General features: G+C 43.7%; 1 protein-coding gene across 1 annotated transcript in view; it reads right to left on the bottom strand.

Annotated features, from left to right (window-relative positions):
* The window catches only part of LOC138949825 (uncharacterized), a 484249-nt gene that overhangs the window by 15595 nt on the left and 445898 nt on the right, over positions 1-22756 (bottom strand). Inside the window, exons 3-5 of the mRNA XM_070321601.1 lie at positions 12494-12583; positions 9957-10073; positions 7395-7578 (exon numbers count right to left, since the gene is read on the bottom strand). Coding sequence (XP_070177702.1) covers positions 7395-7578; positions 9957-10073; positions 12494-12583 — 391 coding nt within the window. The remainder of the gene's footprint in view (positions 1-7394; positions 7579-9956; positions 10074-12493; positions 12584-22756) is intronic.

Genomic DNA, 22756 nt, shown 5'->3' on the forward strand with positions numbered 1-22756 from the left:
TTCCGACATCACCACAACGCTTGGACATCTTATTTATCACAGAGTTCTTTCCGACATCACCACAACGCTTGGACATCTTATTTATCACAGAGTTCTTTCCGACATCGCCACAACGCTTGGATATCTTATTTATCACAGAGTTCTTTCCGACATCACCACAACGCTTGGACATCTTATTTATCACAGGGTTCTTTCCGAACATCGTTCATTTGATTCTTTGGAACTTTGACCATGCGATTTGCAAGTGAGAAGGTCTGCATGGCACACCCAAGGCGGGGTGTCTTGCCATGGTGTTCATCACCGACAAACAAAATAGACTTTCAGTACTTTTATATGGTGAAGTGTATGATTTAAAACCATTGAAAATGGTATGCCATAGAATAAGCCACGCTAAAACTATGATTCCAAATAGCGATACGACGGCGGCGTCGGCAGCGACGAAACGGCTCGCGGCAGGCGAATGTTCGTGTTTGTGTTTCCATTTAAAGCGGCGCGGCAGGCGGATGTTTTGTTCTTTCTGGCTTGACTTCTGACAATGAACCACTCACACAGCAAACAAAAACATGCTATATTCAAGGTCAACTATATTTGAAGCTACTTATGTTGGCGAGAACATTGAAAAGACGAGAAATGTAATGGGAAAACCCGCTTTTATTTCAACAAATTGCTACAACATCAGAACGAACCCGGTGCCTTTGGACAACCTTTGGAGGAAGACCCCTACAACCAGGTGTATCATCTATTGTGACAACCTTTGGAGGAAGACCCCTACAACCAGGTGTATCATCTATTGTGACAACCTTTGGAGGACGACCCCTACAACCAGGTGTATAATCTATTGTGACAACCTTTGGAGGAAGACCCCTACAACCAGGTGTATAATCTATTGTGACAACCTTTGGAGAAAGACCCCTCCAACCAGGTGTATAATCTATTGTGACAACATTTGGAGGAAGACCCCTACAACCAGGTGTATCATCTATTGTGACAACCTTTGGAGAAAGACCCCTACAACCAGGTGTATAATCTATTGTGACAACCTTTGGAGGAAGACCCCTACAACCAGGTGTATAATCTATTGTGACAACCTTTGGAGAAAGACCCCTACAACCAGGTGTATAATCTATTGTGACAACCTTTGGAGAAAGACCCCTACAACCAGGTGTATAATCTATTGTGACAACCTTTGGAGGAAGACCCCTACAACCAGGTGTATCATCTATTGTGACAACCTTTGGAGGAAGACCCCTACAACCAGGTGTATAATCTATTGTGACAACCTTTGGAGGAAGACCCCTACAACCAGGTGTATCATCTATTGTGACAACCTTTGGAGGACGACCCCTACAACCAGGTGTATCATCTATTGTGACAACCTTTGGAGGACGACCCCTACAACCAGGTGTATCATCTATTGTGACAACCTTTGGAGGAAGACCCCTACAACCAGGTGTATAATCTATTGTGACAACCTTTGGAGGAAGACCCCTACAACCAGGTGTATAATCTATTTTGACAACCTTTGGAGGACGACCCCTACAACCAGGTGTATAATCTATTGTGACAGCCTTTGGAGGAAGACCCCTACAACCAGGTGTATCATCTATTGTGACAACCTTTGGAGTAAGACCCCTACAACCAGGTGTATAATCTATTGTGACAACCTTTGGAGGAAGACCCCTACAGCCAGGTGTATAATCTATTTTGACAACCTTTGGAGGAAGACCCCTACAACCAGGTGTATAATCTATTGTGACAACCTTTGGAGGACGACCCCTACAGCCAGGTGTATAATCTATTGTGACAACCTTTGGAGGACGACCCCTACAACCAGAACTATAATCTATTGTGACAACCTTTGGAGGACGACCCCTACAACCAGGTGTATAATCTATTGTGACAACCTTTGGAGGAAGACCCCTACAACCAGGTGTATAATCTATTGTGACAACCTTTGGAGGAAGACCCCTACAACCAGGTGTATAATCTATTGTGACAACCTTTGGAGGAAGACCCCTACAACCAGGTGTATCATCTATTGTGACAACCTTTGGAGAAAGATCCCCTACAACCAGGTGTATCATCTATTTTGACAACCTTTGGAGGAAGACCCCTACAACCAGGTGTATCATCTATTGTGACAACCTTTGGAGAAAGACCCCTACAACCAGGTGTATCATCTATTGTGACAACCTTTGGAGAAAGACCCCTACAACCAGGTGTATCATCTATTGTGACAACCTTTGGAGAAAGACCCCTACAACCAGGTGTATCATCTATTGTGACAACCTTTGGAGGAAGACCCCTACAACCAGGTGTATAATCTATTGTGACAACATTTGAAGAAAGACCCCTACAACCAGGTGTATCATCTATTGTGACAACCTTTGGAGGAAGACCCCTACAACCAGGTGTATCATCTATTGTGACAACCTTTGGAGGAAGACCCCTACAACCAGGTGTATCATCTATTGTGACAACCTTTGGAGGAAGACCCCTACAACCAGGTGTATAATCTATTGTGACAACCTTTGGAGAAAGACCCCTACAACCAGGTGTATAATCTATTGTGACAACCTTTGGAGGAAGACCCCTACAACCAGGTGTATCATCTATTGTGACAACCTTTGGAGGAAGACCCCTACAACCAGGTGTATCATCTATTGTGACAACCTTTGGAGAAAGACCCCTACAACCAGGTGTATAATCTATTGTGACAACCTTTGGAGAAAGACCCCTACAACCAGGTGTATCATCTATTGTGACAACCTTTGGAGGAAGACCCCTACAACCAGGTGTATAATCTATTGTGACAACCTTTGGAGGACGACCCCTACAACCAGGTGTATCATCTATTGTGACAACCTTTGGAGGACGACCCCTACAACCAGGTGTATCATCTATTGTGACAACCTTTGGAGGACGACCCCTACAACCAGGTGTATCATCTATTGTGACAACCTTTGGAGAAAGACCCCTACAACCAGGTGTATCATCTATTGTGACAACCTTTGGAGGACGACCCCTACAACCAGGTGTATAATCTATTTTGACAACCTTTGGAGGACGACCCCTACAACCAGGTGTATCATCTATTGTGACAACCTTTGGAGGAAGACCCCTACAGCCAGGTGTATCATCTATTGTGACAACCTTTGGAGGAAGACCCCTACAACCAGGTGTATAATCTATTGTGACAACCTTTGGAGGAAGACCCCTACAGCCAGGTGTATAATCTATTGTGACAGCCTTTGGAGGAAGACCCCTACAACCAGGTGTATAATCTATTGTGACAGCCTTTGGAGGAAGACCCCTACAACCAGGTGTATAATCTATTGTGACAACCTTTGGAGGACGACCCCTACAACCAGGTGTATAATCTATTGTGACAACCTTTGGAGGAAGACCCCTACAACCAGGTGTATAATCTATTGTGACAACCTTTGGAGGAAGACCCCTACAACCAGGTGTATAATCTATTGTGACAACCTTTGGAGGAAGACCCCTACAACCAGGTGTATCATCTATTGTGACAACCTTTGGAGAAAGACCCCTACAACCAGGTGTATCATCTATTGTGACAACCTTTGGAGGAAGACCCCTACAGCCAGGTGTATCATCTATTGTGACAACCTTTGGAGAAAGACCCCTACAACCAGGTGTATAATCTATTGTGACAACCTTTGGAGGAAGACCCCTACAGCCAGGTGTATCATCTATTGTGACAACCTTTGGAGAAAGACCCCTACAACCAGGTGTATAATGTATTGTGACAACCTTTGGAGGAAGACCCCTACAACCAGGTGTATCATCTATTGTGACAACCTTTGGAGGAAGACCCCTACAACCAGGTGTATAATCTATTGTGACAACCTTTGGAGGAAGACCCCTACAACCAGGTGTATCATCTATTGTGACAACCTTTGGAGGAAGACCCCTACAACCAGGTGTATAATCTATTTTGACAACCTTTGGAGGACGACCCCTACAACCAGGTGTATAATCTATTTTGACAACCTTTGGAGGAAGACCCCTACAACCAGGTGTATAATCTATTGTGACAGCCTTTGGAGGAAGACCCCTACAACCAGGTGTATCATCTATTGTGACAACCTTTGGAGGAAGACCCCTACAACCAGGTGTATCATCTGGTTTGACAACCTTTGGAGGAAGACCCCTACAACCAGGTGTATCATCTATTGTGACAACCTTTGGAGGAAGACCCCTACAACCAGGTGTATCATCTATTGTGACAACCTTTGGAGAAAGACCCCTACAACCAGGTGTATAATCTATTGTGACAACCTTTGGAGAAAGACCCCTACAACCAGGTGTATAATCTATTGTGACAACCTTTGGAGAAAGACCCCTACAACCAGGTGTATCATCTATTGTGACAACCTTTGGAGGAAGACCCCTACAACCAGGTGTATAATCTATTGTGACAACCTTTGGAGGAAGACCCCTACAACCAGGTGTATCATCTATTGTGACAACCTTTGGAGGAAGACCCCTACAACCAGGTGTATAATCTATTTTGACAACCTTTGGAGGACGACCCCTACAACCAGGTGTATCATCTATTTTGACAACCTTTGGAGGAAGACCCCTACAACCAGGTGTATAATATATTGTGACAACCTTTGGAGGAAGACCCCTACAACCAGGTGTATCATCTATTGTGACAACCTTTGGAGAAAGACCCCTACAACCAGGTGTATCATCTAGTTTGACAACCTTTGGAGGAAGACCCCTACAACCAGGTGTATCATCTATTTTGACAACCTTTGGAGGAAGACCCCAACAACCAGGTGTATCATCTATTGTGACAACCTTTGGAGGAAGACCCCTACAACCAGGTGTATCATCTGGTTTGACAACCTTTGGAGGAAGACCCCAACAACCAGGTGTATAATCTATTTTGACAACCTTTGGAGGAAGACCCCTACAACCAGGTGTATCATCTATTTTGACAACCTTTGGAGGAAGACCCCTACAACCAGGTGTATAATCTATTTTGACAACCTTTGGAGGAAGACCCCAACAACCAGGTTTATAATCTATTTTGACAACCTTTGGAGGAAGACCCCAACAACCAGGTGTATAATCTATTGTGACAACCTTTGGAGAAAGACCCCTACAGCCAGATGTATCATCTATTGTGACAACCTTTGGAGAAAGACCCCTACAACCAGGTGTATCATCTATTTTGACAACCTTTGGAGGAAGACCCCTACAACCAGGTGTATCATCTATTGTGACAACCTTTGGAGGAAGACCCCTACAACCAGGTGTATAATCTATTTTGACAACCTTTGGAGGAAGACCCCTACAACCAGGTGTATAATCTATTGTGACAACCTTTGGAGAAAGACCCCTACAACCAGGTGTATAATCTATTGTGACAACCTTTGGAGGAAGACCCCTACAACCAGGTGTATAATCTATTGTGACAACCTTTGGAGGAAGACCCCTACAACCAGGTGTATCATCTATTTTGACAACCTTTGGAGGAAGACCCCTACAACCAGGTGTATAATCTATTGTGACAACCTTTGGAGTAAGACCCCTACAGCCAGGTGTATAATCTATTTTGACAACCTTTGGAGGACGACCCCTACAACCAGGTGTATCATCTATTGTGACAACCTTTGGAGGAAGACCCCTACAACCAGGTGTATCATCTATTGTGACAACCTTTGGAGGAAGACCCCTACAACCAGGTGTATCATCTATTGTGACAACCTTTGGAGGAAGACCCCTACAACCAGGTGTATAATCTATTGTGACTGTTGTTTCATCAGATACTTGTATTCACTGAGCTGCAAATCTTCCAGCAAGAATTCCTTCAAAGGTTGTCAATGTCACTGGGTTCGTTCCGCTCTTTGAGCATGTTGTTGAAACAAAAGCGGGTTTTGCATTTAATGTTTCATCTTTTTCAATTTTGGTACCAACATATTAAGTAGCTTCAAATATAGCTGACCATGGTTGTGAGAGATTGTGACCGATTCATCATCAGGAGTCAAACCAGAAAGAAACAAATCCGCCTGCCGCGCCGCTTTTGAAGGAATCACTAACACTAAAATTCACCTGCCGCCAGCCTTGTTGTCGCTGCCGCCGCCGCCGTCGTGTCGCTATTTGGAAACATAGCTTTATACATGTACTTTGAATTCAGAACTTGTTTTCATGTCTTCTTAATTTTGAGAGTGATAAACAAAAAGTGTCCCGGCCTCACTACCATAACGTATAGAGGGTCAGCTAAAATCAGTTCTGGTTGGTCAGATCAGTCACATGATGCAATGCTAATAGATACAGTGCAGGGACCAGTCGCCTCAGCACATGTTGCCATGCTAATAGATACAGTGCAGGGACCAGTCGCCTCAGCACATGTTGCCATGCTAATAGATACAGTGCAGGGACCAGTCGCCTCAGCACATGTTGCCATGCTAATAGATACAGTGCAGGGACCAGTCGCCTCAGCACATGTTGCCATGCTGATAGATACAGTGCAGGGACCAGTCGCCTCAGCACATGTTGCCATGCTAATAGATACAGTGCAGGGACCAGTCGCCTCAGCACATGTTGCCATGCTAATAGATACAGTGCAGGGACCAGTCGCCTCAGCACATGTTGCCATGCTGATAGATACAGTGCAGGGACCAGTCGCCTCAGCACATGTTGCCATGCTGATAGATACAGTGCAGGGACCAGTCGCCTCAGCACATTTTGCCATGCTAATAGATACAGTGCAGGGACCAGTCGCCTCAGCACATGTTGCCATGCTGATAGATACAGTGCAGGGACCAGTCGCCTCAGCACATGTTGCCATGCTAATAGATACAGTGCAGGGACCAGTCGCCTCAGCACATGTTGCCATGCTAATAGATACAGTGCAGGGACCAGTCGCCTCAGCACATGTTGCCATGCTAATAGATACAGTGCAGGGACCAGTCGCCTCAGCACATGTTGCCATGCTGATAGATACAGTGCAGGGACCAGTCGCCTCAGCACATGTTGCCATGCTGATAGATACAGTGCAGGGACCAGTCGCCTCAGCACATGTTGCCATGCTGATAGATACAGTGCAGGGACCAGTCGCCTCAGCACATGTTGCCATGCTGATAGATACAGTGCAGGGACCAGTCGCCTCAGCACATGTTGCCATGCTAATAGATACAGTGCAGGGACCAGTCGCCTCAGCACATGTTGCCATGCTGATAGATACAGTGCAGGGACCAGTCGCCTCAGCACATGTTGCCATGCTAATAGATACAGTGCAGGGACCAGTGGCCTCAGCACATGTTGCCATGCTGATAGATACAGTGCAGGGACCAGTCGCCTCAGCACATGTTGCCGGGCTTTGTGATTTTTGTGGAGACCCTGTCAAAGCTTACCCTGTGACGGACAGTTGACATGTCGAGCGGGACCGTGGATAAACATAATGGCGTCGTTGAGAGTATAGATCCAGTCCAACATGTCGGCTTTGTCACGTGACACCAGGACGAGAGGCGGTTCATCTCCCGTCATGCGGATCTCAAACACGTAGGTCCCAAACATGCGGGTCCGAAGTTTTGTGCCCTGAAGAATGAGAAGTTAAAACCTCTTCAGTTGCTGATGTCAAACTAAGGATAGCCTATATACTGTCTACATGTCGTGGGGGGGGGCAGTGAGGGGGGGGGGGGCAGTGAGTAAGAAGGGGAAGAGGAACCTTCTGTACAGCAAAACCACCTCAACAATAAATAAAACCACCTGCAGAAGACGACCACGTCCACAATTGAACCACCTGTATAACCCCCTGTAAGGAGAGAGGACGTGTGTTGTTGTGAGATCCACCAACTGACAAGATGTAGTCAACTTTGCATTGTGGCTTGTGGCCACCCGGCTTCGGCTGGGTAGGCGAAGATGTATTTGGAAGATGTTAAACACAGGAATAAAGTTTGCCATGTCAGTATACTGCTTTTCAGTGTCACAATGTCATCTGGTTATGTCCGTGAGTGAAAGTCGAGAGAGAGTCCGCAACACATCATCAAGAATAAAAAGATCTCAGTTTCCCGAACCTTCCACAATAGAGTCACCGGTATAACCCCCTGTAAAAGACGACCACCTCTACAATAGAACCACCTGTCTAACCCCCTGTAAACGACGACCACCTCTACAATAGAACCACATGTATAACCCCCTGTAAAAGACAACCACCTCCCCAATAGAACCACCTGTATAACCCCCTGTAAAAGACGACCACCTCTACAATAGAACCACCTGTCTAACCCCCTGTAAAAGACGACCACCTCTACAATAGAACCACATGTATAACCCCCTGTAAAAGACGACCACCTCTACAATAGAACCACATGTATAACCCCCTGTAAAAGACGACCACCTCTACCATGGAACCACCTGTCTAACCCCCTGTAAAAGACGACCACCTCTACAATAGAACCACCTGTCTAACCCCCTGTAAAAGACGACCACCTCTACAATAGAACCACCTGTCTAACCCCCTGTAAAAGACGACCACCTCTACAATAGAACCACATGTATAACCCCCTGTAAAAGACGACCACCTCTACCATGGAACCACCTGTCTAACCCCCTGTAAAAGACGACCACCTCTACAATAGAACCACCTGTATAACCCCCTGTAGAAGACGACCACCTCTACAATAGAACCACCTGTATAACCCCCTGTAAAAGACGACCACCTCTACAATAGAACCACCTGTCTAACCCCCTGTAAAAGACGACCACCTCTACAATAGAACCACATGTATAATCCCCTGTGGAAGACGACCACCTCTACAATATAACCACCTGTCTAACCCCCTGTGAAAGACGACCACCTCTACAATAGAACCACATGTATAACCCCCTGTATAAGACGACCACCTCTACAATAGAACCACCTGTATAACCCCCTGTATAAGACGACCACCTCTACAATAGAACCACCTGTATAACCCCCTGTAGAAGACGACCACCTCTACAATAGAACCACCTGTATAACCCCCTGTAGAAGACGACCACCTCTACAATAGAACCACCTGTATAACCCCCTGTAGAAGACGACCACCTCTACAATAGAACCACCTGTATAACCACTACATTCCAAGGGGAGATATGAGGTTGATGTTTGTCTTGGATACCATAGATGAACAGTGTCAGACCCCAGGCCTCTTCGTCTTTCAGTCATTCCTAGACTTAGAACAATGGAGTGTGTAGCCAAAACAAAAGACAACAAGACAAGCCATAGCGGACAGCGCTTCCCAGGAAAGCGTGCTTTTCGCTATTCGTTTTAACTGTCTGAGCTTGTTTTTAATCCAAACATAACATATCTATCTATCTGTCATTATGTTTACGACTTTTCATTCATAACAAGCTGGCGTTCAGAGCGATGGAGATACAGTTAAAAGCATGACATACTGTGGCGTTCAGAGCGATGGGGATACAGTTAAAAGCATGACATACTGTGGCGTTCAGAGCGATGGGGATACAGTTAAAATAATGACATACTGTGGCGTTCAGAGCATGATAACACTGGTGAGTACTTACACTCTCTGCAAGTCAGTACAAAGGAGATACAGTTAAAAGCATGACATACTGTGGCGTTCAGAGCGATGGGGATACAGTTAAAAGCATGACATACTGTGGCGTTCAGAGCGATGGGGATACAGTTAAAAGCATGACATACTGTGGCGTTCAGAGCGATGGGGATACAGTTAAAAGCATGACATACTGTGGCGTTCAGAGCGATGGGGATACAGTTAAAAGCATGACACACTGTGGCGTTCAGAGCGATGGGGATACAGTTAAAAGCATGACACACTGTGGCGTTCAGAGCGATGGGGATACAGTTAAAAGCATGACATACTGTGGCGTTCAGAGCATGATAACACTGGTGAGTACTTACACTCTCTGCAAGTCAGTACAAAGGAGATACAGTTAAAAGCATGACATACTGTGGCATTCACAGCCTGCTGTAGATGGAGAACGGCCTTGACCTTGGTTTTGGTGCGGCCCTTGTAGATCACCAGCCTGGACTGACCTTCCAGCACACAGTATCTCCGCTTCTGCCTCTGGGGGTGGTAAGAAACAGATTTTCCACATTTGAACACAACCAGACGCACAACCACACACAAACACACACACACACACACACACACACACATACACACACACACACACACACACACACACACACACACACACACACACACACACACACACACACACAGAGACGATTGTGTGTGAACAGCCAGGACGTTTGTAAGTTAGACGTGGCGTGCTTGAAAGTTCCTGCTCTTGTTTATTATCAGGGACATAGGATACATCTAAAGTCTTACGCTTCTGAAAGATGGTCAAATGTCGAAGTTTGACGCGCCGCATATCGGAACACACCTGAAGGTTTTATTCCGGGACTTCCCCCTCACGCATCCCCCCCCCCACCCCACCCCACCCCACCCCACCCCAATTAACTCCCTACAAGATATATGTAACTTGTTAAAGGAGATCAAGATTAGGAATAAGATTTCAAGTAAGAAGCATAAAAAGACATGAACATGTTAGAACCGATTACCTTTTTACAGTCAAGACCAGCCTGTAAACGGACATGTTATACTGTGTAGCTGTTGTTCGTGGTCAGACATTGATTCAACAAAGACGGAGTTCTGGTGGCATGTGCTTCTTTATTCGTTATGGTGGAAGAAGGGCAGGGGAGTTACTCTGCATAATGTACATTACATCTGGGGCGGATTGTCTCCCATGGTCTGTGTATCATGTACAATGTTACAGGATATGTTGACATCAAATTTGCATTGCTCCCGGAAAGCTATATCGCTTTTAGGGTTGTAAAAAAACCTAATGCTACTCTTACACTGTGCCGAATTGCCCTTGCGAATAGAATTTTCCAATGATTCGCAATGATCGGGACATGGTCGCAAGACATTCGTAAATGTTCTTAACCATTCACCACCATTCGTCTCTTGTTTCTAACAAAGCAACATGCTCCTAATATTCGCAAGGAAGTCATTTTCTTAACTTTTTTGCAACGTACTCGTAGGTATTCGCAAGACATTCGTAATCATCACAATGTATTCGTAACCCTCGGAAGGCATTCGCAACCATTCGTTATGCCTGCCTTACACTGTGCCGAATATCCTTGCGAACATTTGTAATCATCGCAATGTATTCGTAACGCTCGCACGGCATTCGCAACCAGTCGTTATGCCTGTCTTACACTGTGCCGAATATCCTTGCGAATATGGATTCGTACGCATTCGCAATGATCGGTAGACATTCGCCAGCACTCGCAACCATTTGTAAGACATTAGCAAGGATTCGTAAGGCTTCGAATAGTCAATATTTTCCCTGTCCATTCGTCTATTTATTTTTCTCCAATACAAAATGTTCTACACATTTCTTGCGAATGGTTGCGAGTGCTTGCAAATGTGTACCGATCATTGCGAATGCATTGCGAGCGCTACGAATACGTTTACGATGATTACGAATGGCTTGCGAATACTTACGAGTACGTTGGGAAAAAGTGAAGAATATGCCTTTCTTGCAAATATTAGGAGCATGTTGCTAATATTTGCAACAAGAGACGAATGGTGGCGAATTGTTAAGAGTATTTACGAATGTCTTTCGACCATGTCCCGATCATTACGAATTATTGGTGAATTCTATTCGCAAGGAAAAGTCGGCACAGTGTAAGAGCAGTATTAATTACGAACAATGCGAATTGCATAATCGCTTTATTCGTAAAATGTTTGCAAGCAATCGCAACACTAGCAAGGCCACTCGCAACGTTCGTAATACATCCACAAGACATTCGTATATGGATGTGTATGCATTCGCAATGATCGGTAAGGCTTCGAATTGTCATAATTGTTTTCTGTCCATTCGTCTCTTTTTTTTTGCGGAATACAACATGTTCATATTCGCAAGGATATTCGGCACAGTGTAAGACAGGCATAATAACCAACCATTGCCCACACAAACCACTGTACAAAACCAATTAATCTCTGGCTCATTTACTTAAACGAACACTAAAACAACACGCGCGAAAGTTTGCCTTCTTGCGTATTTTTGTAGAATAATGTTGAGAAATGTCAATGTTTCACGGTTACATTCTTGCTTGTTATGTGCCCAACTGCAGTGTCACCCCATGAATGAGAGGAACGTTTCAGTGCTTTTGTACCTACCAAATAATCATGTTATTTATAACCCAAACGTCAACTTACTGTGACCATGAAATTCAAAAAGAGTCAGCTTGACTTAGTATCAAAGGTATTCAAAACGTAGAAACTGTGTGAAGTGTTAAAGTTCTAGCTTCAGGAATATAGGAGAAAACACCAATGGTGGATGGTTGCTATGATATAACTACCTAACTACGCATGTGAGTCCACAAAGGATGTAACTGCGCTGTGTATTCAACTTACGAGACACAAGAACCCTTACAGGCAAAGGAAAAGACGGACGTATAAACGACACTGACCTTCACCAGTCCAAAGAGAGTCGTTCCTGCAGGTTCAAACAGCCATCCTTCCTTGGTTGGTGCTGACGCTTGCTGTGTTGGTCCAGACCCCTGCAAGACAGGAATACGGATCTGATATATAAACTGCTGTGCTACTACGTCAAGGAATTCCTTCTCTTAACTCCGCCTAATATTTGGGATAGGCCTACCTGGCAATCTGTGCTTAGAAAATATTATTGTATAATTCGTTGCGCTGAATATTCGATGACTGAACAACGGAATTGGGCGGGAGCACGTGCTGAATACCAGAAAGAACGGGGCTCTCGTTATAGTGTATGCCAACCGAGCGGGTTCGAAAGCACTATTTGACAAGTATTTGACTATGTAGTATCAACAAGTGTCATCTTGATTTCGTCTCGTCAGGCAGTTTAAAATGGAGATTATTAGCTTCTGTCTTCTGCCTTTTGGAGAGCGACATGTTTGACAAAACAAGTATACTTGTTCCAGTCTAAATAAACTAAATAAACCATGTTAAACATATGTTTCAGATGCTTCGAATTTTCTTGTCCAACAGACAGCGGCAGATTCAGAACGTACGCCGGACAGAAATGAAATGAAGTCAATATATTTATGATGTCAATTGAGTCACACAGTTTTTATTTGAGTCTACAGAACTTTGACAATTATATGTTCAAGTGACCGCCCTGATATGGCCCTTCGTGGTCGGCTGGGCGTTAACCAAACAAACAAACTTTGACAATTATATGTTCAAGTGAGCAAATCGCACACCCACAGGGTGGATATAGTGAATGCCTTGTCGTTATTTAAAGCACCCACCCACAGAACTGGCTTTTCGGTATTTTTTAGATAGAAAGTGTTATGTCTGACATTATTTAAAGTGTCATTCTTTATAAGAAGTTACGCTGATATTGCTCAATTGAACGATGAAATGTTTACTTTGTCTTGTTTATTTCTAGCGTGATAAACAAAGAGGATCTCGGCCTGACCACTGTAACATCTAGCGGGTCACCTAGAGAGTCAGTCGTGATTGGTCGAAAAACATTATGGTGGACTGAAATGGTAATAAAACCTGACATTCCATTTTCCATTCAAAAGTCCAACTTCGTTCCGCGTATAGTGTGTTCGCGTTTGGTGACTGCGGTGATTCTGTAAATGCTGAGAGAACTAGGATGTTCACTATTTAAAAAAGCAACGAGGTCACAATCTACGTCAGTTGCTGTGTTCTGCCGTTGTTTTTGGTGTTGTGTTTTTCTCTTCTTTGCCATTATTTGTGCGTAACACTATCAACATGTCATATTCCGTTTATATTAGCTGTTTATGCTATTAATACTCATAGGCTGAGTACATGTATTCATGCCTGATTATGTTTACATCACATCATACTGGACAATCACAGCACGGGCACCACGATCATCATACTGGACAATCACAGCACGGGCACCACGATCATCATACTGGACAATCACAGCACAGGCACCGCGACCAGACACAGACAGTGACCTGCCTGACGACCTTGTTTACATCACATCATACTGGACAATCACAGCACGGGCACCGCGACCAGACACACAGACAGTGACCTGCCTGACGACCTTGTTTACATCACATCATACTGGACAATCACAGCACGGGCACCACAATCATCATACTGGACAATCACAGCACGGGCACCACGACCAGACACACAGACAGTGACCTACCTGACGACCACACACACAGACAGTGACCTACCTGACGACCTGACACACAGACAGTGACCTACCTGACGACCACACACACAGACAGTAACCTACCTGACGACTTGACACACAGACACTGACCTACCTGACGACCACACACACAGACAGTGACCTACCTGACGACCTGACATACAGACACTGACTTACCTGACGACCACACACACAGACAGTGACCTACCTGACGATCCGCCACACAGACAGTGACCTACCTGACGACCTGACACACAGACACTGACCTACCTGACGACCACACACACAGACACTGACCTACCTGACGACCACACACACAGACAGTGACCTACCTGACGACCTGACACACAGACAGTGACCTATCTGAGGACCTGACACACAGACACTGACCTATCTGACGACCTGACACACAACAGGGGTTGGACTTATCCGCGGACACAACTTACGAATTCCGCTGGAGTAATCTATTTTTCCTCGTCCCATGTCATGACAGTATCTATAACTTGTTGACTGAATGATGTGGAGAGAAGTGAAGATGGAACAGAACACTGGAGGCTTGAGAGTTAAATTGTGCTGACTGAAAACTCCTGATAACTAACAGTCATTTTGAGCTTCAATGCATTGGGGCGTCACTTGGATCATACTATTGCCAGTATTGGATTATGGCTACACACAGACAGTGACCTACCTGACGACCACACACACAGACAGTGACCTACCTGACGACCACACACACAGACAGTGACCTCCCTGACGACCACACACACAGACAGTGACCTACCTGACGACCACATACACAGACAGTGACCTACCTGACGACCACACACACAGACAGTGACCTACTTGACGACCTGACACACAGACAGTGACCTACCTGTCGACCACACACACAGACAGTGACCTACCTGACGACCACACACACAGACAGTGACCCACTTGACGACCACACACACAGACAGTGACCTACATGACGACCACACAGACAGACAGTGACCTACATGACGACCACACACACAGACAGTGACCTACCTGACGACCACACACACAGACAGTGACCTACCTGACGACCACACACACATTCAGTGACCTACCTGACGTGGTGTCTTGGGTCTGGTCCCGTCTCCTCCCTGTTGGCTCGCCATTGTGCTCGCCTTGTCTCACCTGAAACATAAACACCGTAGTTTGATAATTAAAAATACATTGCTTCTCAGATTATCTTAACCGGTGGGCGTCCACTCCGAAATGACCTGAAGACAGGCGCAGTGCGCGCTGCACGCACATTTTGAAATAGTCGACGCTAGACAATTAACCTTCACCGCAAAGTAGACATCATCTCCAGATCGCGGCACGTCCGCTGGTCAATCGACCAGAGAGAGAGAGAGAGAGAGAGAGAGAGAGAGAGAGAGAGAGAGAGAGAGAGAGAGAGAGACAGAGACAGAGACAGAGAGAGAGAGAGACAGAGAGACAGAGAGACAGAGAGACAGAGAGACAGAGACAGAGAGAGCACCCATTGCACAGCCAGAGAGAGAGAGAGAGAGAGAGAGATACAGAGAGAGAGGGAGAGAGAGAGAGGGGACTAGAGATACAGAGAGAGAGAGAGAGATAGGGCGAGAGGTACAGAGAGAGAGAGAGATACAGAGAGAGATACAGAGAGAGAGAGAGATACAAAGAGAGAGAGAGAGAGATACACAGAGAGAGAGAGAGAGAGAGAGAGAGAGAGAGAGAGAGAGAGAGAGAGAGGGGACAAGAGATACAGAGAGAGAGAGAGAGAGAGAGAGAGAGAGAGAGGGAGAGAGAAAGTGAGAGAGAGAGAGAGAGAGAGAGGCAATGACAATGACAATGACAATGACAATTCTTTATTTTACGAGGGTAACAGAATAAGCATTGGTATACTTTTTTGCATCTGGCCCTCGCCCTAAAGAGGGACTAAATCTACTATAATAACTACTACTACATACATACATAATTAGTGAAACAGTATAAGTTTATGTACATAAGCGCATTATATGAAACATTGTAGTTTATAAATGTTCATGACAAGGTGCAAAGCAAAAATTTGCAAGTCAATTAGAGTCAGAATACTATGCAATAGTACATCAACTCTGCAAGACAATGGATATTATGCAGAACATCATAATTTCGTGAACAAAACAATAAATCAAAAGTGAGTGACTGTGTCCCAAAGGACATAACAATCAAGAATATACTATTTTCATTAAATGGGATATATATTTGTTTTTGAAAGAATCTGTGCTGGTAGCTTCCCGTAAGGCATTCGGAAGAGCGTTCCAGAGACGGCCACCTGAATAAACTAGACTAGACTTAAATAAGTCTATCCTAGGAAGAGGAGTGTTAAATTTCATAAGGTGGTGTGGATTCTTCAACGAGAACTTTGAACAAATGGTTTGGAGTAGAGTTTCGGATGTAATTTTATGCATAAAGATTCCTTTGTTAAAAGGCAGTCTTGGGAGAGAGAGAGAGAGAGGGGGGGGGGGCGAGATATACAGAGAGAGAGAGAGGGGGGGGGAGGTTGAGACAGCGACAGGGAGGGGGGAGGGAGGGAGAGAGAGGGCGAGAGATAGAGAGAGAGAGGGGGAGAGGGGGCGATATATACAGAGAGAGAGAGAGAGAGGGGGCGATATATACAGAGAGAGAGAGAGAGAGAGGGGGGGAGGTTGAGACAGCGACAGAGAGGGAGGGAGGGAGGGGGAGAGGGAGGGAGGGGGAGAGGGAGGGAGGGGGAGAGGGAGGGAGGGGAGACACAAAAAACGAAATACAGACAGACAGACAGACAACGATACAGAGAGAGAGAGACAGGACAAGACAAGACAAAATCAGTATTATCGAGGGTAATAGATAAGCAAGAATATTCAGCACATGTTTAGTTGCATTATGTGTGACATATAATGTTTTTTGAAGACCTATGTGTTTGTTTTATGTTAAAGAAAAATTGGTAGTGAGTTCCATAGGACCGCACCCGAATAAAGAAGGCTTGATTTGTAAAGGTCAATACGTGGAGTCGGTGTTATAATTTTTAGTCTGTTCTAGTTCAAAATAAAATTATCACGTAATGTCTCCGGTGTATACCCTGACATCACTTTATGCATTATAGCACCTTTATCATACATTAATCTTTTTGTTAAATGGTAATACTTGCACATTTTTATAATCAGATTCTGAAAGAATAGCTTCACTGCTTGTGCTTGCCCTTGAGTTGCTGTAAGATTTTAAGATGACTTATGTAAATTCTGGAGGATGTCTTTTGATTGCTACAAAGAACCGACGCGCTCAAAATAAAACAAACAATAGAAAAATTAGAACAAAGTTTATTGTGGATTGGTATACTTGTCAATGTCATAGGAATCAGTTCGTAATATTAAAATATAAAAGCCTAAACATAAACCTATGGAGAGCTAAATAACTTATATTGGAGTGTGGTGGAAAAACTAATCTAAGTTTAGAATATGAAATGATGCTAAGACGTGGAGTAGACATCACTGGCTTGAGTGGGAGCGCAGAACAGTAGAGCGTGGAGCGTGGAGCGTGGAGCGAGAAGCGCGGAGCGGTGGAAACTGATAAAAGAAAAAGACTAAACTTAGCATACGAAACATCAAACTAAACATAAAGTGTCCTAAAAACATAAACATCAAAGATGGACGTCAAAATGGCGGTCGAAAACAAGATGGCGGCAAATCAAGAAAAACTCACCAAGACAAAATATGTAAGAAAACCCTAACATAAAATAAACGTATGACACACTAGGCTAACTAAACAAGAAACGACACGCAGTGACAGGAAAGCTGACCAACGTTACAGGACGGAGAAAAACAAATACAACTCGCAAACATGGACCAAAATCTTACAGAAGGTTAGCAAACAAAAACTGGCTTAAAGTCAAATCATAATAAACCAGAACAGTCTCAGCTCGTCCCTCACATAGATAAAAACGTAAGACAAAGAAACGGAAAGAAGACAAAGAAACGGACAGAAGACAAAGAAACGGAAAGAAGTCATAACAAACAAAGATTCGAAACGAAAATGACACGAATTCGGTAAATAAGAGCAACATGGAGTCAGAAATGGATACTCGCCTTTGACGGCATCAATATAATCTAAACAATATAATCTAAACAGGCTCAAGGCGAGCAACTAAACAGAACATTACAAATTAACTTGATACAAAACTGTGGTCTGGCAGAAAAGGCTGGGCTCCGGAACAGAGCAAAAAAAATCTATCTATTCTAAAAACATGTTGTTCCCTGAACGGCTTCCCAGCAAGTGACAACAAATACAGGCTATGAACCACGAAGGTGAACGAAAGGTTACTACGCGTGAACGCCAAAACTAGGTTTTTACTGTTACAAGGCATGCGATCCGTGCGCTCCGGGGTGAAATCTCCATAGGCTAGCAAAAGGCGTCCAGCGAAAGGCATACAGGCACATGTAATTAATATCAGAATAACGCAGGCCACACACTCGTTTATAAATTTGTTCGTTACGATATTTAACGTCAGTAAAACGAAAAAAGTCGTACCAGGACGCTCATACTTAATAAAGAAAAATAAAAGATAAAGATCAAGCTAGACCCGCACGCGAACCTACAGAGGTGGGAACAAATAGGGGCAAAAGTGAGATAAGGTAATAAAAGTGAAAGAAAAAAGGGGAAGCCACCACCACGGAAAGTCGCATGCGAGTCAACCTAGAAGCATGACTAAAAAACACAAACAAAACAAAAAGAATCTAAATACACAGAAGGCTCCTTAGCAGGGGCATTCACACTGCTCTTCTGTGAGGACTAGCTAAAGGTTTCAAAACATTAGCACTTGCACAATCCCATACAGTGGATGCATAATCAATATTTGACAATATGTGATTGTAAAAAAAGATCTTTCGCGAGTGAAGATTCAAGAAGTGTTTAATGGTTGATAACTGATACCATTGTTTTGGAAGCAATCTTACAGATGTAATCAATGTGTTCATTTCATTACAAATTATTATCAATCTTTACACCAAGGACTTTATGGTGGGACGCTTCTTCCAATACTTGATTTTTAATATAAATTGGCGGAATGATCGATAATATATTTTGTCGCTTCTGTCTTGTGGTTATGAGCATAAATTTTGTTTTTGTATGGTTAAGAGACATATGGTTTGACTCTGACCAATTCAATGGTGCATGAATGCTTTCTTGGAGAGTTTTTGATAAATAATCTAAGGAATGGTGACTGGAATGTATGGTAGTGTCATCTGCAAACAACTCGCAGTTATTACGTACGCAAAGTGGTAAATCGTTGACATAAATGGAGAACAATAATGGGCCTAAAACAGATCCCTATGGGACCCCATATTTTCAAAGTACTTTCATTTGAATATGATGCATTAGTAAATGTAATATGTTTTCTGTTTAAAAGAAATGATTTAAGAATATTAATAGGGGTGCATTGCATGCCATATATTGACAATTTCTTGATGAGAAGAGAAGTAGAGGTTACATGCCGAGTCACGCTGAAGCTCGCATTTGTCATGATCCGCTAACTTCGACCATTATTTGTAATAATCACTGAGACGAGGTGTGTAACCTCTTTATTTCTCCTTTCTTCAGTTATTCAAAGAAAAGAGGAGTTTTTGTGCAAAAGTTTGATCGAATCCTATTCACTCAACCAGTCAACCCGCGCAGGCGATCGATTAATGCGCGGTTGTATAGTTCCGTGCAAATCATTCCATTATGTTAACACTTCTTGTCAGTTTCCCTGTTTTGGACTAAAATCAAGTACACAGATATGTTGTTATTCTGCTGTGGCGGTAAAGGCAAATATCGTGTGTTCTGTTCATATTTTGGTATCGTTTAGGATATGTTTTTTCGTAGAATGGGATTAGCAGACGAACTTTTGCACCCGTGTTCCAACGTTAAAAACTGTATGAAGTTAAGTTTTCTGGGGCAAAATTTGGCTGCGTGTGATCTGTTTATAAAATGAAATATTGTTGAAAACTGACCGTCGGATTGCAGTTTTTGTTAACATTAAGACATCGGCCTCCTAATCGGAAGGTCGTGAGTTCAAATCCCGGCAGCGGCCGCCTGGTCAGGTGGGTTAAGGGTGGAGATTTTTCTGATCTCCCAGGTCAATTTATGTGCAGACTTGATCATGCCTTATCCCCCTTCTTGTGTACACGCAAGCACAAGACTAAGTGCGCACGGAACAGATCCTGTAATCCATGTCAGAGTTTGGTGGGTTATAGAAACACGAAAATACCTAGCATGCTTGTCAGTGAAATGTTATGTCTACATAGCAGTGGTCCTGTACCGGACTCCTGTGCACACTGGTTATGTCATCCTGTGCACACTGGTTATGTCATCCTGTGCACACTGGTTATGTCATCCTGTGCACACTGGTTATGTCATCCTGTGCACACTGGTTATGTCATCCTGTGCACACTGGTTATGTCATCCTGTGCACACTGGTTATGTCATCCTGTGCACACTGGTTATGTCATCCTGTGCACACTGGTTATGTCATCATGTGCACACTGGTTATGTCATCATGTGCACACTGGTTATGTCATCTTGTGCACACTGGTTATGTCATCTTGTGCACACTGGTTATGTCATCATGTGCACACTGGTTATGTCATCTTGTGCACACTGGTTATGTCATCTTGTGCACACTGGTTATGTCATCCTGTGCACACTGGTTATGTCATCCTGTGCACACTGGTTATGTCATCCTGTGCACACTGGTTATGTCATCCTGTGCACACTGGTTATGTCATCCTGTGCACACTGGTTATGTCATCCTGTGCACACTGGTTATGTCATCATGTGCACACTGGTTATGTCATCTTGTGCACACTGGTTATGTCATCTTGTGCACACTGGTTATGTCATCTTGTGCACACTGGTTATGTCATCCTGTGCACACTGGTTATGTCATCCTGTGCACACTGGTTATGTCATCCTGTGCACACTGGTTATGTCATCCTGTGCACACTGGTTATGTCATCATGTGCACACTGGTTATGTCATCATGTGCACACTGGTTATGTCAAACGCACACACATTTACTCACTTCTACACACTGAGGCACACACTGTCATACACCGACACACTGGAAGATGACGTCACGCAACCGTAGGGCCACAAATACTTTGGTAAACAAAATAAAAATTCGAAGATTTCGCTATTGACTCAAAAACAGAATGCCAGAACAATGGAATAACACAATCCCGGGTAATGAAAAATAATTACAAGATACGGTACTCACTGAAGTCACAGTATAAACAAGTCGCGTAAGGCGAAAATACAACATTTAGTCAAGTAGCTGTCACACTCACAGAATAAAACTCAACGCAACGCAACGCAGCAAGACCGTATACTCGTAGCATCGTCACTCCACCGCCCGTGGCAAAGGCAGTGACATTGACAAGAAGAGCGGGGTAGTACTTGCGCTGAGAAGGATAGCACGCTTTTCTGTACCTCTCTTCGTTTTAACTTTCTGAGCGTGTTTTTAATCCAAACATATCATATCTATATGTTTTTGGAATCAGGAACCGACAAGGAATAAGATGAAGGTGTTTTTAAATTGATTTGGACAATTTAATTTTGATAATAATTTTTATATTTTTAATTTTCAGAGCTTGTTTTTAATCCAAATATAACATATTTATATGTTTTTAGAATCAGAAAATGATAAAGAATAAGATGAACGTAAATTTGGATCGTTTTATAAAAAAATATTTTTTTTTACAATTTTCAGATTTTTAATGACCAAACTCACTCATTAGTTTTTAAGCCACCAAGCTGAAATGCAATACCAAACCCCGGCCTTCGTCGAAGATTACTTGACCAAAATTTCAACCAATTTGGTTGAAAAATGAGAGCGTGACAGTGCCGCCTCAACTTTCACGAAAAGCCGGATATGACGTCATCAAAGATATTTATTGAAAAAATGAAAAAAACGTATGGGGATATCATACCCAGGAACTCTCATGTCAAATTTCATAAAGATCGGTCCAGTAGTTTAGTCTGAATCGCTCTACACACACACAGACAGACACACACACACACACACACACACACACACACACACACACACACACACACACACACACACGCACATACACCACGACCCTCGTCTCGATTCCCCCCTCTACGTTAAAACATTTAGTCAAAACTTGACTAAATGTAATGAACACGTCTGCACGGCAAAGTCAAAAATCAAAATAAGCAGAATAACTAGAAACCAATAAAAACCAACACTTCCCTGTTCAACATGAATATTCCACAGCAACACTTCCTTATTTTGTTCAGCCACTTTCTACCTAAAGTATCAAAAGAATGCACGCTTCACCATTCAACCACAGATTCGCCTCAAAGCATAAACACATCCATTCGCCATGCTTCCCTATCGCTCTCTGACACCTGCAGAAAAAAACCCAGCATACTCATTAAACCGTCGGGGCGACAGCTACCTACATTCCTATCAAACACTATCGCTAACCGAAACAATAAACGTAAATTTACCTATATGCAAATGTAGAAATGAGTACTTCCAGGAGAC

The sequence above is a fragment of the Littorina saxatilis genome, linkage group LG16 (genome assembly GCF_037325665.1).
Source record: "Littorina saxatilis isolate snail1 linkage group LG16, US_GU_Lsax_2.0, whole genome shotgun sequence".
NCBI lineage: Eukaryota > Metazoa > Mollusca > Gastropoda > Littorinimorpha > Littorinidae > Littorina > Littorina saxatilis.